The following is a 16,280-nucleotide window of genomic DNA, read 5'->3' as shown; positions in this document are numbered from 1 at the left end:
GATGGATCGGTCAGATGGATCGGGCAGATGGATCGGGCCGATGGATCGGGCAGATGGATCGGGCAGATGAATCGGTCAGATGGATCGGTCAGATGGATCGGTCAGATGGATCGGGCAGATGGATCGATCAGATGGATCGGTCAGATGGATCAGGCCGATGGATCGGGCAGATGAATCGGTCAGATGGATCCGGCAGATGGATCGGGCAGATGGATCGATCAGATGGATCGGTCCGAGGCATCACCTGCCCTTTATGACCCAAAAGAGAAACCTCCGGGATCACCACAGTGAAGGAGAGATCCAGCTCCCAAGGACGGACAGGCTGTAGCCTTGGACAGACGCACATCCATTGGCTGATGAGAGGATGGTGAGGAAGGTGTCCAGTCAGTAGGTCAGGACAGATGAACAGCTGGACCACTGGCAGCTGCAGCTTTATTTGGGGATTTCCCACAAATACTACTAGTACTGCTACTACTACTTCTACTGCTGCTGCTGCTCGCAGTACTATCATTATTATTAATATGATAGAAAACGATGCTGACATATTTATTGAAGTTATATTTCTTATCCACTGACACATGAAGGAGAATAAAAAGCTCCCTGAACATCAAACTGACGTCACAGGGCACGGACGCTGTGATTGGTCCGATTGAGCTGTCGTCACTCCCAGCGGCACCCTCATTGGTTATACCGTACCAGGCCCCGCCCCTCCACGGAAGCGCGGTAAACCGTGATTTTCGGAGGAGACAGAAGAGAGACGGTGAGGAACACCGACTTTACCGACTTTAACCCAACCGGAGACTTAGACAGCGGACCAGCGGACCGTTACCGGCCGCTCTGTGAGCGGACAGAGGACCAGGACTGATTTTAACCGTCTGTTCTCTGGAGTGCGGACAGTACGTCCTGCCAGACTCCATTAAAAAAACCTGCCATTTTAGAGCTGCCTCGCCGATACCTTCTATGATAGTTTCAGATCCACTGTTAAATGTCAGTCTCGGTGTATCTTAGCAAAATACTGGGGCCAGACTCCGGTTTAATTTCTGACGTTTCTCGTTGGGTATGTGTTCATGTTTTCTGGTTAAAATCTACTGTGGCTGCTTCACGCAGGCCACCGGAAACCAAGTCAAACAGTCAACGTAATTTAAAATCCATGTGTTTTTGACAGGTCTCTTGTGTGCCGAAGCATTCAGTGGTTCCTCTTCACTGGCAAGACGGTTCAAAGATTCTGTTCTGTGATGAATGTGTGTCAGCTCATGAGGACAGAGTCTTAAATCAGGAGATTTTCGGGGGAGGTTTGGTTCAGGTTGCTCATCAAAGACAAGGGGCCTTTGGTGTCCTTGTTTCCTGTCAGGTGAGATGGAGGTGGACATCCTGGAGTTCAAGGTTCCTGTGGAGAACAACAAGACTGTGTTTGTGTGGGACATCCAGCCGTCTCACACCGAGGCTAACATCTATGTGAGTCCACCTGGGGGTCATCATGTACCAAACTCCATTCAGAAAAGAGTCTTTTTAAGAGTGTGTGTGTGTCAGACAGTAAGAGGCTGTGCTGTCCTCCAGGACGGGTTGTTCCGCGTCTTCTCCTCCTTCGGTCCTCTCTACCTGCTGAAACTGAGTCCCAATGCTCCGCCCAACCCGCCCGGGTTCTCTGCCCTCATCAAGTTCTACTCTGCTGCTCAGGCCTCAAAGGCTCAACGGCAGACTGACGGACGCTCGCTGTTCCAGAGCTCGCCGCTCAAGGTACTCACACCTTTCAACACTTCTTCTTCTGTAGTTTAGTGAGCGGCTCAAAGTAAAGCTGTCATGTGACCCACCTGAACGGGTACCAAGTGGACAGAGACTGAAACTTTATTGATCCGGCAGCTTTTCTACAGAGAGGCTCAGGTGAGTTTGTCTCTCAGATCAAAGAAGAAGATGACACAAAAACATCTCAAACAAAGGCTTTTATTGTGAAGGGGAACAGTGAAACAGGAAGTGTTTGTGTTGTGGGCGGCTGTAGTAGAGTGGGTTGTCCCTCAATCAGAAGGTCTGGGGTTCGATCCCCAGCTCCTATGGGTCAACATGTCTTTGGAGACACTGAAGCAGCTTCAGAGTGTGAATGAGGAAGAACAGATCCTCCTGAATGAATGATGTGTGAATGAGGAAGTGATGGAAAGAGCTCTGATTGGCTGAAATAACTAGAAAGGAGAAATACAGACACAGACCATTTACCATTAGTTGAGCAGGAAGTGGTTCAACATGGTCCTAGTGACCACGTGTGTGTGTGTGTGTGTGTGTGTGTGTGTGTGTGTGTGTGTGTGTGTGTGTGTGTGTGTGTGTGTGTGTGTGTGTGTGTGTGTGTGTGTGTGTGTGTGTGTGTGTGTGTGTGTGTGTGTGTGTGTGTGTTCAGGTGAGGCTGAGCTCCAAACACACTCCTCACTTCCTGTCTGACAGCAGCAGACCTCTGAGCCACGCCCACTGCCTGGAACTGGCCAATCACTGCCTGGGATTCAACGGCTGGACCTCTGACATCATCACAGTGAGAAACACACACTTCCTCAGTTCACACCTTCACACACAGGTGAGTCAGCTGACTCCTTCCTGCTCCGCCCCCTCAGCTGAAGGAGCTCACAGACGGAGAAGAAGGCGATGAAGAGGAAGAGGAGGAGGAGGAGGAGGAGGGAGGAGGCAGACGGATGAGGCTGAGGTTCGGCTGTCTGCTGCAGCTCTGCTTCCCCCGTCACAGGCGGACGACGAGAGCAGCAGCAGTGGTGGAGGACTGCTTCACCTGCACAGGTGAGTGGGATGGCTTCGCCTGCGCAGGCGAGCGGGACGGCTTCGCCTGCGCAGGCGAGCGGGTAATGACTCCAGGTGTTTGTGTCTCTGCAGGTCCAGATGTTTTGCTGCAGAAACGCTGCAAAATCCACAAGATGGTCCGAGAGAAAGCTCTGGTCCAGGCCTTTAGTAGAGTCCTGCTGCTGCTGCTGGGTACGACTGCAGTACTACTACAGTACTACTACTACTACTACTACTGCAGTACTACTACAGTACTACTACTACTACTACTGCAGTACTACTACAGTACTACTACTACTGCAGTACTACTACTACTACTACTGCAGTACTACTACTGCAGTACTACTACTACTGCTACTACTACTGCAGTACTACTACAGTACTACTACTACTACTACTACTGCAGTACTACTACAGTACTACTACTACTACTACAGTACTACTACTACTGCAGTACTACTACTACTACTACTGCAGTACTACTACTGCAGTACTACTACTACTGCTACTACTACTGCAGTACTACTACAGTACTACTACTACTACTACGACTGCAGTACTACTACAGTACTACTACTACTACTACTACTGCAGTACTACTACTACTACTGCAGTACTACTACAGTACTACTACTACTGCAGTACTACTACTACTACTACTGCAGTACTACTACTGCAGTACTACTACAGTACTACTACTACTACTACTACTGCAGTACTACTACTACTACTGCAGTACTACTACAGTACTACTACTACTGCAGTACTACTACTACTACTGCAGTACTACTACAGTACTACTACTACTGCAGTACTACTACTACTACTACTGCAGTACTACTACTGCAGTACTACTACAGTACTACTACTACTACTACTACTGCAGTACTACTACTACTACTGCAGTACTACTACAGTACTACTACTACTGCAGTACTACTACTACTATTGCAGTACTACTACAGTACTACTACTACTGCAGTACTACTACTACTACTACTGCAGTACTACTACTGCAGTACTACTACTGCAGTACTACTACTACTGCTACTACTACTGCAGTACTACTACTACTACTGCAGTACTACTACTACAGTACTACTACTACTACTGCAATACTACTACAGTTCTACTACTGCACTACTACTACTGCACTACTACTACTGCACTACTACTACTACTACTACAGTACTACTACTACTGAAGTACTACTACTACTACTACTACTACTACTACTACTGCAGTACTACTACTACTACTACTACTACTACAGTACTACTACACTACCACTACTACACTACTACACTACTACAGTACTACTACACTACCACTACTACACTACTACTACTACAGTACTACTACTACTACTACTACTACAGTACTACTACACTACTACTACTACACTACTACTACTACTACTACAGTACTACTACTACAGTACTACTACACTACCACTACTACACTACTACTACTACTACTACTACAGTACTACTACTACTACTACTACAGTACTACTACAGTACTACTACACTACCACCACTACACTACTACTACTACTACAATACTACTACTACTACTACTACAGTACTACTACTACTACAGTACTACTACACTACCACTACTACACTACTACTACTACTACTACTACTACAGTACTACTACTACTACTACAGTACTACTACACTACACTACACTACCACTACTACACTACTACTACTACTACTACTACTACTACTACTACAACAACAACAGTACTACTACACTACCACTACTACAGTACTACTACTACTACTACTACTACTACTACTACTACTACTACTACTACTACTACTACAGTACTACTACACTACCACTACTACACTACTACTACTACTACAGTACTACTACTACTACTACTACAGTACTACTACTACACCTGTCGTCAGGTGTGTGTGATGTCGTCAGCTGTGTGTGATGTCATCAGCTGTGTGTGATGTCGTCAGGTGTGTGTGATGTCGTCAGCTGTGTGTGATGTCGTCAGCTGTGTCTGATGTCGTCAGCTGTGTCTGATGTCGTCAGCTGTGTCTGATGTCGTCAGCTGTGTCTGGTTTCTCCAGGTGAGGGTAAAGTGATGGTGGAGGTGAATCAGACGTCAGATCAGTTCCTACCTGAGCAGACCGAAGGAGTCCTCCAGGTAAACTCACCTGTCTGTGTGTCTAGAACAAGTCCATATGTACGTCAGTCACCTGTCAGTCATTACTCGTCTCTCTCAGGTCAGGGAGTTTGTTCCCGATGAAGAGGAGGATGAAGAGTGGGACCTGACTGTGTCATAGACACCCAGAGGATTGTGGGTAGGACACAGTGGTGCATGATGGGAACCATGAGCAGAGATCACTGTGACGGCTTCATGTTAATGTTTCATTTATTCAATAAATCACTTTGATTGACAAAGCTCACACTGTGTTCTGATTGGCTGTCAGTGGGCACAGCTCACTGTGTTCTGATTGGCTGCCAGTGGGCACAGCTCACTGTGTTCTGATTGGCTGCCAGTGGGCACAGCTCACTGTGTTCTGATTGGCTGCCAGTGGGCACAGCTCACTGTGTTCTGATTGGCTGTTACAGATGGACGACAGAACAGATGAAGCAGTGATGTTGAAACTTTTTTATCTCAGAGAAACAATCAGAAAAAGAGAAACAGAAACGGAGTCATCGTTTTACTGGTTCTACTGGTTCTACACGTACTTTAACTGGTACTACAGGTACTGTAACTGGTTCTACTATTACTGTAACTGGTTCTACTGGTTCTACGGGTACTGTAACTGGTTCGACTATTACTGTAACTGGTACTACAGGTACTATAACAGGTACTTTCACTGGTGGAACAGGTGGGAACAGGTAGGAAGCTGTGCTCCAGCTGGATGCTCAGTCTATAAACATCTTCCTGCTTATTGGTTGGAAAAGAACGTCCACCAGCTTCTCCTTCACATCTGGACCTAAGAAAAGGCTGCCCCCCACCACCAGGAAGCCCTGCAGGAATACAGGTGAGACAGGTGAGAACAGGTAGACATCTGTCGTGTGGAACAACAGTGTTTAAAGTAACAAAGAGTTTTGCTGTTCAGACTCACATCGTTGTAGCTGATGTCTGCCACCGTGAAGCCCAGACCGTCCGGAAGGGGGAGGAACAGGGCTTTAACACAGAGAGGAAGAGTGTTGTGTTACAGGTGCAGCTGGTGTTACAGGTGCGACTGGTGTTACAGGTGCGGCGGGTGCAGCTGGTGTTACAGGTGCGACTGGTGTTACAGGTGCGACTGGTGTTACAGGTGCGGCTGGTGTTACAGGTGCGACTGGTGTTGCTGGTGTTAAAGGTGCGACTGCTGTGACGAGTGCGGCTGGTGTTACAGGTACGACTGGTGTTACAGGTACGACTGGTGTTAAAGGTGCGACTGGTGTTACAGGTGCGGCTGGTGTTCAATGCTTACCAGACAGGTACTGTTTTGCCTTGTTGGTCAGAAAACCAAGCAACATGTTCTTCTGCACAGAAACAAGACACACCATCATCATTAGACAGGTACAGACAGACAGGTACAGACAGAGAGAGATACAGGTACCAACAGACAGAGAGAGACAGGTACAGACAGATACAGACAGACAGAGAGAGAGACAGACAGATACAGACAGACTGATACAAACGGAGAGAGAGAGAGACGGGTACAGATGGATAGAGAGACAGGTACAGACAGACAGAGAGGGAGACAGGCACAGACAGACAGGCTCTTACCAGAGTGTCTCTTATCCGACTTCCATTCTCAACAGTACATCTGAAAAGATCAAACCAGTTTAGCTTAGCTTGATTGTAAATGAATGCTAATGAGCTAATGAATGCAAATGAGTGCCAATGGATGCTAATAAATGCTTATGTAGCTAATGGATGCTAATGAGCTGATGGGTGCTAACATCTCGGAAGCAGAACATCTCGGCAGCGTTCATCTTCATCCAGGTTCTGTCACTCGGAGTAAACCTGCTGTGATGTTACTGTGACAGTTTCCCCTCACTGACTCACGCTAGCAGGGTGGAGCTAACGCCGTAGCATAGCACAACACCGAGGCGTTCCCAGGGATATATAATCCTTCCAGAGGGTTCTGGGTCTCCTCAGAGGGGAGGCGCCCAGGAGGATCCTGACCTCCACTGGCTCCTTTAACTCGGCAGAGCAGCCCCCTCTGATGTCGAAGCTCCTCAGCTGCTCTCTGAGGCTGAACCCAGACGGCCTGCAGCTTGTACCTGCGATCTGGTTTTTTCAGTCCCTACCCAGAGCTCATGACCGAGGCCTTCACCCTTCGCCCTCTGACCCTGCTCCCTCTGAACTACAATGGTCCGGTACAGCACCCCCAGTACCGCTGACTCCACACCGACCCGTCTGGCCAGCTCGCCCTCCATTTTGACCTCGAGACACAAGAACTCCTTCACTCCGCGCAGCAGCTCAGTCCCAACCGTGCCTGCTGGACGGTTTTTGGAGATATTACCTTGTGTATGATTCAGCGCTTCCCCGCGGCCCAGAGGTCAGAAAGTAACAAACTACACAGTAGACTGTAAAATGGAGTCACAATTAAAAGAACAGAATGATGCAGGTCGAATGGGCTCCCCAGTTCTGTGGTGGTGACGAATCAGGAGCTGAGCTCGTCGTCTCTGCTCTTCTGTCCGGTCATCAATAGTCCAAATAGTCGGCCAACAGGAAGCCGCCATGCTTCCTTTCATAGGTCCGCTGGTCTGTCTGTCTGTACACTGCGTTTCATCCTCACACCGTCTGCCACCACTTTGTCATTATTCGTGCCTTCTTTTGAAATCAGCCGATGAAGTTGTGCTCTGCTGCGTCTCTGCACTCCCACTCGGCTGCAACTGTGTCTCATGGCACCAAATACAAGGTGCAATAACCAGGAGCTGCACTGAGGGCGGCTGGAAGCAGATGTCTGGATCAGTGTTGTCGAAAAACCTTCATCAGAGTCCTGATTACAAACTGCTTTTGTGTCCTCCGTCGCACATGTCACATGATCAGATCAGCTGATCTCAGGAACACTGGCACTCTGAAGGAGAATCATTTGAAGTGACAGCTCCTCCTGGTGGACAGATACAGCACTGCACCTGTTTCATGCTACTGTGTGTGTGTGTGCGCACGCACCTGACTGTTTGTGGATTGAATCTCACTGCGTGTCCTTCAACACTGACTTGAAAATCAGCAACGTTGCACATCTGTTGGAGACGGACACAGTCTGATTATAAATCAGCAGAAGAAGAAAAGAAGAAATACTCTCACATGATTGGCAGACTGGGAGGATAGTCGGGGGTGGGGGCTAGGAGTTTATGTAGGTATGTAAGGGCTGGATCAGGGATTGGGGTTTAGGGTTACAGGTCAGGGTTTAGGGGGTTTAGGGTTAGAGGTCAGGGTTAGAGGTCAGGGTTTAAGGGGTTTAGGGTTAAAGGTCAGGGATTAGGGTAAGGGTTCATTAATAATGTGTTACCGCAGTCACAGAGACAGAGATGAGAGCGCTTGCTGGCGGTGGCGGGGACACTCGGCCACTGACTTTGATTTTGACTGTCACCCCCTCCCTCTGTGTGATGCTGATGCTGGGCAACTCGGTGACTTCCACCTCACCAGAGAGAGGTTTCAACAGCTGTGACGGTTGCTTTGGAAACACAGCCATAGCCAGAATGGTAAATGGACTGTACCTGTATAGCACCTTTCTAATCTTTTCCACCACTCAAAGCTCTTTAACAGCACATTCACATTCACCCGTTCACACATCATTGGGAGGATCAGGGGAAACGAACCCTCCACCTCTGAGCTCTGCCTCTGAGCCAGAAAATCAGCAGCAGTAAACCCTTTCTTATTGATGCTGCGTCCACACTCGAGTGTGTCTGTCCAGTGAGACGGTCCAACAAATTGCATCTCATCTGACCACCGACTCTGCATGTTGTCCTCACCACTTTGTTTAAATGTGCAATAATAATAATCAGCTTCGTTATCACATATGGGGTTAATACCCTAGTGAAATCTAACACCCCTTAGAGCTCAAAGACAAGATGGCGGCGCGACCACATCGCGAGGCCCGGCGTCTCTACCAGATTCGCAATTTTTCCGTAATTATCCTGCTCATCTCGGGTCTGTTCGTACGGAACAGCTTTACTTTAACATCCTACACCCGACAGGAACTTTTGGATATTAGTGTACGCCTCTCCGACGATTTTATCACCAACCCTCGACTCATTCCTGAGATCGCCAGAACACCGGAGGCTACGCACTCCACCCGGCCGGACGGAAGTGCTCGCAGGCGTCGTCGAGACCGTAAACAAAGGAGGGGGAAGCGCGGAGGGCTAAGAGCTAAGCTGAAGCTAACACCCCACCGGCTCTCATTACCCAGCATTTTCCTCGCCAATGTGCGGTCTTTGGTGAATAAAATGGACGAGATACGACTCCGCATCACCCACAGCAAGAGACTTATGGACTGTAATGTCATGATCCTCACGGAAACATGGCTAAACAGCAGAGTACCGGACAATGCTATCGAGCTAGCCGGTCGCCACACACTCCGGGCAGACAGAACAGCAGATGACTCCGGGAAGACCAGAGGCGGAGGACTGTGCATTTATATCAACAAATCATGGTGCACGGACTCTGTTATTGTTGGGAGACACTGCTCAGCTAACCTTGAGTTTCTCATGGTTAAATGCAGACCATTCTATCTGCCACGGGAGTTCACCTCCACCATTGTAACCGCGGCCTACATTCCCCCGGATGCAGATGCCAAGGTTGCTATGAAGGAGCTCTACACAGCCATCAGCAAACAACAAACTGCTCACCCGGAGGCTGCATTTATAGTTGCAGGTGATTTTAATCACTCCAACCTAAAGACAGTGCTCCCCAAATTCCACCAGCATGTCTCCTGTAATACAAGAGGAAACAAAACTTTGGACCATGTTTACACAAACATTGCAGGAGCCTACACCGTGACCCCCCTCCCCCACCTGGGACAGTCAGACCACCTTTCTTTGTTCCTCATCCCCAAGTACTCCCCACTCATCCAACGTGTGAAACCATCTGTGAGAACCATCAAGGTGTGGCCAGCAGGAACAGACAAGGTACTTCAGGACAAGTTCCATCACACAGACTGGAGTATGTTTGCTTCTCAGGCCACCTGTGGCTCTCAGACAGATATTGACACCTACACTTCTTCTGTGCTGCACTATATCAACACCACCACTGACAGTGTGACAACATGGAAACAGATCACCACGTACCCAAATCAGAAGCCATGGATGAACAAGGAGGTGCGGCTCCTGCTGAAGGCCCGCAACACCGCCTTCAGATCAGGTGACGCACAGGCCTACAGCATATCCAGGGCTAACCTGAGGAGGGGCATCATCAAGGCCAAGCACTGCTACAAGCTGAAGGTAGAGGAACACTTCTCCAACTCCGATCCCAGACGCATGTGGCAAGGCATTCAGGTCATCAGCGACTACAAGCCCAACAACTCCACCTCCACAACCACAGATGTCTCCTTCCTGAATGAGCTAAATCACTTCTATGCTCGCTTCGATAGAGACAACAGGGAGACGGCGACCACGACCAGACCCCCTGCAGACAACCAGCCCTTCTCACTTACACCCACAGACGTCCACGCTGCACTAAGCCGCATCAACCCACGCAAGGCTGCTGGCCCAGACGGCATCCCCGGGTGCGTACTGAGAACATGTGCGGAACAGCTCACAGAGGTTCTTACGGACATCTTCAACCTGTCCCTCGCCCAAGCAGCTGTGCCAGCATGCTTCAAATCCACCTCCATTGTCCCAGTGCCGAAACACTCCAGCCCGGCGTGCCTGAACGACTACCACCCCGTAGCACTCACACCCATCGTTATGAAGTGCTTCGAGCGACTGGTCCTGGCACATCTGAAGAACTGTCTCCCACCCACACTGGACCCATACCAGTTTGCCTACCGCAGCAACAGGAGTACAGAGGATGCAATCTCCACTGCACTGCACTCTGTGCTCACACATCTGGACAACAACAACACTTACGCACGGATGCTGTTCATTGACTTCAGCTCAGCATTTAACACCGTCATCCCTTCCAAGTTAATCACCAAACTCGGAGACCTGGGCATCAACACCCCCCTCTGTTACTGGATAAAAGACTTCCTGACTGACAGACCCCAGCATGTTAGGTCAGGACACACCAGCTCAACCACCATCACACTCAACACAGGCGTACCACAGGGCTGTGTGCTGAGCCCATTCCTCTACTCCCTCTTCACCCACGACTGCAGACCTGTACATGGATCCAACTCCATCATCAAATTTATATTTATACCGTAGTCACTAGCACACATGTTCATAGCACTACTCTGTATATAGCACCTGTAATTCTGTATATTCTGTACATACCTATATATATTCTGCACTTTTTTTTACAAATTGCACTTCTGGTTAGATGCCAAACTGCATTTCATTGCCTTGTACTGTACAGGTGTAATGACAATAAAGTTGAATCTAATCTAATCTAATCTAATCTAATCTAGTACAGGACACTACCTTGAGGAACACCATCATCAATATCAAACTCGTCACTTCAAACTGGTGATTGGAGATGACAGAGGATCACTTCTTACCATCACCAGCTGCAGAACTTTCAGAGGAATGCTGGCATAGAAGTTGGTGATCTGTTGAGAACAAAGGAGGTTCATCTTCAAAAAGAGCAGTTGTAAACACACTAAATGATCTTGTGTGTGTTACACAGTCAGAAACATTATTGGTTGAGACTTTCAGAGTAAAAGACTGTGTAGATGATTTGCTGAATAATACTATGGGTGATGTTGTTCCAGTAAAAGTGAAGACAGTCACCAACAAACAGAAACAAACTCCAGATGCCTGGACTACGAAGCCACTTCAACATCCCCAACCTCGCGCCGCTGGTCATCACCACGATACGTCAGCTCAACAGAGTCAGACGGACTGAGGAGAACAAATCTAAACACGTGGTTCAGAGCAGTGAGGAGGCTCCTGTCAGATCTGAGAAGGACCACATGTCCCAGGATTCAGTGCTTCAGTCTGTCAGCGGGGGGGACGTCGGTGAACAGAAACGTAGCATAATGGCTTCAGCGGCGGCGTGTGTGTGAAGCTCAGAGAGGCGTCCAGCCGTGAGAACGGAGCCGTATGAGCCATCTCAGTCTGGAACCTGAGGCTCATGTTGGAGACTCGTGTCGGACTGTGGCGGATCGCAAAGGTTCTGTCAGGTGGTTCTTAGGGGCTCTCACCTGTTTGGTGTTCTTCAGTGCTCCTGCTCTATACAGCGACTGGGTGGCGCTGTTGAAGAAGACCTCAGAGGCGCCCACGTAAGCCATGTAGCTGCTCTCACGACGTGTGAAAACCGGATCCGTCCCTCTCAGACCAGCAGGAGCCGCCCCGTTCACCAAGGACACCACACCCTGAGACACAGAGACCAGATTACCAACAGGTCGAGAGGAGACACCTGAGACACAGACTAGATTACCAACTCGATGAATTCTCACCTTGAAGGGGACATCGAGGCTGCTGGAGGTCACGACCACGTCTCCGCTCAGAGACATGTCGATGGTTAGATCATTGTCTCTCAGTGGCTTCATCACCGCAGTGGCGTCTGCCAACTTTTTGTTCAATTCAGGAATGCCATACTTCTGAATAGCACCACAGATCTGAGGATATCAACAATCACAAACATGGACCAGTCTGCTGTTAGCAGAGTGACAGATTTAACAGATGAAGAGCCACCGATCACATGACACAGATGGGAGGAAGTTGAACGGGTCATCAGGCTGACAGCAGCAGGAAGGACAGCTGACACAAAATGGCCGACTGTGTTTCTACACGAGGACGTCTGACTGCGAGCACATCTGTGAGCAAATAAAGACTAAATCTAAACACATGATCCAGACCTGAGGAGGACTACAGGACCCAGGATTCAGTCTGTCTGCTGGAGGACGTCGGTGAACAGACGCACGGTGAAAAGGCTTGGACAGCAGCCAATAGGAAGACGGATGAGATGAAGGTGGTCGGGGAGAGCAGCTGGCTGCAGCTGTCTGACCTCTCACGTTGATCCCACTGTCTCACATGTCGACGTGTCCTCAGCACAAACAACACGTGAGTCTCCGTGTTAAGAGAGACGGGATCAGTCAGGATCTACTATCATCGCTTCTAAGGGAATCGATTGATCAGGAGGCGGGGCTTTTATGACAAACCCAAGCGGCTCCAGATGGGTTATAGCTGCAGCGTGCGTTACCATGGCGATGTGCCCGGTAAGAAGTAGCCCTGTAGCCCCTAAAACCTGGAGTTAGACCTCAGGTGACCTCGCTTCGATCCCTGCACCTGAACGTGACCTGGTTCAGTTCTGTCTTAGGTTGAAGGTGGAACAAACCTGGGAGTTGAAAACCAACTTCATGACTTGTCTCGCCAAATCGAAGTTCGCAATAGTCCTGAAACAACAAGAAGATTGTGTCGATCAAAGATCAATAACAGGTGGGGGCCGACCTGCAGCACACCTGGACCTGCTCTGTTTGTTACCCCACAGTTCCAACAGTGTCCACCCTGATGTTGTCAGCTTTGACCTCACAGGCTGGGACGTGGACAGCCAGGTGTCCTCGCTCTCGCTTCAGCTTCATTTCAATCTTTGCTCTTGTGATTTGTCCTTGAAATGTAATCTTTTGGTTATCCAGGCTGCAACAGAGAAAATACATCACATTTGTTCAGAGACAATGTGACATTTTCTAACTTGGTCGTGTGTTAACTCAACACCATTTTGAGTGGAGTTTGGTGTGAAGACAGCAGAGAGATGAAATATTGAATGTTTTGTCTGCATTACTGATGGATTTTAAAATGTGAGAGACCGATCACATCACACACTGATTCCTCCAGAGAACTGATGATAAATTAGTGCTTTAAAAGTCAGAGTCAAACTGAAAGGTGATGCTGTGGAAGTGAACTGACACATTTGAGGTGATATCATTTGATCCTGAAGTAGGTGATTTGGCAGTTTATTCTGTTTCTAATTCCTCGAATACAGAACGCAGTAAAAAGTTTGTACGTACACTACAAAGTCAAAATACTCCACGTCGAAGTGCAGGTCCTTGATCTCAAACTGGACACCTGAGTCCTTCTGGAAAGTGAAAGAAACCTGATCGGTAGTCACTGTGAGATTCCTGAATTTCAAGCTGAGGAGCAAGAAGAGGGAGAAAACATCCTTTTATTTGCTGACATGGCTTAAAATGGAGACAGTGTGGACAGGAAACAATGAGGAGGACTTGTTTGGAACGTCTTCATATACAGACTTCATTTTGAACAAGACTTTTATGGAGATTCAGTGATCCTCAGAGGTCCCCTCAGAGCGGGCTGTCGGACCTGTCGCCATCTTGTGGCATTATTATGTTACTGCGACATTTGGCCGAAGATGAACACATAAACTGATCTGACATTAACACTTCAGAAGAGAAACAGGAAGGAAAACGGCTTTTAAAAGAATAAAAGAGTCACAAACACAAATATACACAAACAACAATGATGTGTTCTCACCGTCTAATGCTGCCCTTGAATAGAAATGTGTCCACCTGGAAGTCCTTAAACGTCTGATTCACCAGCTTCCCCACAAACGCCACACCAGCCTCTGTCACTGCACACACACAGCAGTGGAAAGCAGTATTAATACTGCAGTACTAAACTGGAAGGCAGTATTAATACTGCAGTACTTCAGTGGAAGGCAGTATAAATACTGCAGTACTAAACTGGAAGGCAGTATTAATGCTGCAGTGCTTCAGTGGAAGGCAGTATTAAAACTGCAGTACTAAACTGGAAGGCAGTATTAATACTGCAGTACTTCAGTGGAAGGCAGTATTAATACTGCAATACTCGCTGCAGTATAAATACTGCAGTACTTCAGTGGAAGGAGGGTCATAAAGGGCAGGTGATGCCTCGGACTGATCCACCGGACTGATCCATTGGCCTCATCTACTGCTGGACTCTTTATTAGATTGTTTGTTCGCTTACACTTCTTGTTTATTTCAGTGAACTTTGTAAAGCACTGTGAAACAACTCACTGTTGTGATATTGGGCTATACAAAATAAATTGAATTGAATTGAAGGCAGTATAAATACTGCAGTACATGGAGGCCTTACGGATGCCGGTGATGTGGTGGGTGATTCTCACGATGAGGCCGGTCTGGTCGACGGCAGCGATGGAGGAACCCAGAGAAACGATGAGGAAGAGGAGGAACACACAGGAAGTCATCCTGATACCTGGAACACAGGAGAAGGAGGAGCAGGAATAGGAGCTGGAGGAGGAGGAACAGGAGGAACAGGAGGAGCAGGAAGAGACGGAGCAGGAGGAGGAGCAGGAACAGGAGGAGGAGGAGCAGGAACAGGAGGAGCAGGAGGAGGAGGAGGAGGAGAAAACATGTCAGCATGAAGAATGTTCCTCTAAACTGGCTCAGTGAGGAACCAGACAGGTAGATCCTGTGGTCTCAACAACGTTAGTCTATCTGTTCCCTCACCTGTTCCCCCACCTGTTCCCCCTACCTGTTCCCTCACCTCTTCTCTCACCTGTTCCCTCACCTGTTCCCCCACCTGTTCCCCCTACCTGTTCCCTCACCTCTTCTCTCACCTGTTCCCTCACCTGTTCCCTCACCTGTTCCCCCACCTGTTCCCCCCACCTGTTCCCTCACCTGTTCCGACTTGTTCCCCCCACCCGTTCTGCCACCTGTTCCCCCACCTGTTCCGACTTGTTCCCCCACCTGTTCTGCCACCTGTTCCCCCCCACCTATTCCCTCACTTGTTCCCCCCACCTGTTCTGACTTGTTCTCTCACCTGTTCCCCCACCTGTTCCGACTTGTTCCCCCCACCTGTTCCCCCACCTGTTCCCCCCACCTGTTCCCTCACCCTTTCCTCCACCTGTTCCGACTTGTTCCCCCCACCTGTTCCCTGTAGAGGATAATGGTTCTGCCTGTGTTGGACATCAGGTGCACAGACAGCAGCAGCAGAAGAGGACGTACCTGTGTTGTGTCTGATGTGAGCAGCGTACCTGAGCCTCCTCTTCCTCCCTCTCCTTATACTCACAGGGCTCCTCCTCTGTGGGACTAAATATGGTGTGTGTGTGTGTGTGAGGAGCTGCTGTCGGTTGGATTCATTCAAATGAATCCAGGTAGTGACACGGTGCTTCACTGCCTCTTCTCTCAGCATCACACTCTTCATCAACGGCCGTTTCCTGAACCCAGGTGATTAGATATCTTCATTGTCAGGACCATAAAGCTCACCTGGTCAGGACAGTCATTGTGCAAACTGTCACCGGCCAGACTGAGTGACAGTGTGCAAATGAAGGAGAGATAAAAGAGCACTGAAGGAGTCTGATGCAAAACCCAGAGGCCAGGATCAGTTCCATGTGGTTCAGGGATCTAACGGCAGCAAATACAGCCTCAGAGGTCAGGAGAGAGTCTGAGGACACATCTTCATCAGAAAGC

General features: G+C 48.7%; 1 protein-coding gene and 1 long non-coding RNA gene across 6 annotated transcripts; one reads left to right on the top strand and one right to left on the bottom strand.

The window, feature by feature from the left end:
* Positions 1-724: 724 nt before the first annotated feature.
* On the top strand, positions 725-5,178 carry LOC139216914 (RAD52 motif-containing protein 1-like). 4 transcript variants are annotated; one of them, XM_070848156.1, is made up of 8 exons: positions 725-760; positions 1,166-1,455; positions 1,558-1,737; positions 2,387-2,515; positions 2,595-2,772; positions 2,866-2,964; positions 4,869-4,945; positions 5,025-5,177. In XM_070848156.1, the coding sequence occupies exons 2-8, from the start codon at positions 1,357-1,359 to the stop codon at positions 5,082-5,084; spliced, it is 822 nt and encodes a 273-aa protein (XP_070704257.1). In that variant the 5' UTR covers positions 725-760; positions 1,166-1,356; the 3' UTR covers positions 5,085-5,177. The 4 variants fall into 4 exon arrangements, with proteins under 4 accessions (XP_070704257.1, XP_070704260.1, XP_070704258.1 ...); XM_070848157.1 differs by lacking the exon at positions 725-760 and adding an exon at positions 820-1,057 and having other exon boundaries at positions 2,866-2,960; positions 4,868-4,945; XM_070848155.1 differs by lacking the exon at positions 725-760 and adding an exon at positions 821-1,057.
* A 223-nt stretch (positions 5,179-5,401) lies between these two features.
* Positions 5,402-6,769, bottom strand: LOC139216915 (uncharacterized). Of its 2 annotated transcripts, XR_011585587.1 has the most exons (5): positions 6,706-6,769; positions 6,530-6,569; positions 6,231-6,282; positions 5,877-5,938; positions 5,402-5,778 (listed from the first exon to the last, which is right to left on the bottom strand). It is a non-coding gene; the product is annotated as an uncharacterized lncRNA (long non-coding RNA). The 2 variants fall into 2 exon arrangements; XR_011585586.1 differs by having other exon boundaries at positions 6,530-6,753.
* Between the last annotated feature and the right edge of the window lie 9,511 nt (positions 6,770-16,280).

The sequence above is a fragment of the Pempheris klunzingeri genome, chromosome 17 (assembly GCF_042242105.1).
Source record: "Pempheris klunzingeri isolate RE-2024b chromosome 17, fPemKlu1.hap1, whole genome shotgun sequence".
Lineage (NCBI taxonomy): Eukaryota > Metazoa > Chordata > Actinopteri > Acropomatiformes > Pempheridae > Pempheris > Pempheris klunzingeri.
Note: the sequence above shows the minus strand (reverse complement) of the source record. Positions and strands in the feature narration are given on the sequence as shown.

What these genes read in the sequence shown, in the direction of transcription:
- LOC139216914 (XM_070848156.1), top strand. Translation starts at nt 1,357, where the DNA reads ATGGAGGTGGACATCCTGGAGTTCAAGGTTCCTGTGGAGAACAACAAG. An exon ending in GGACTGCTTCACCTGCACAG is followed by an intron (nt 2,773 to 2,865) that starts GTGAGTGGGATG and finishes GTGTCTCTGCAG; the next exon opens with GTCCAGATGTTTTGCTGCAG. An exon ending in AGACCGAAGGAGTCCTCCAG is followed by an intron (nt 4,946 to 5,024) that starts GTAAACTCACCT and finishes CGTCTCTCTCAG; the next exon opens with GTCAGGGAGTTTGTTCCCGA.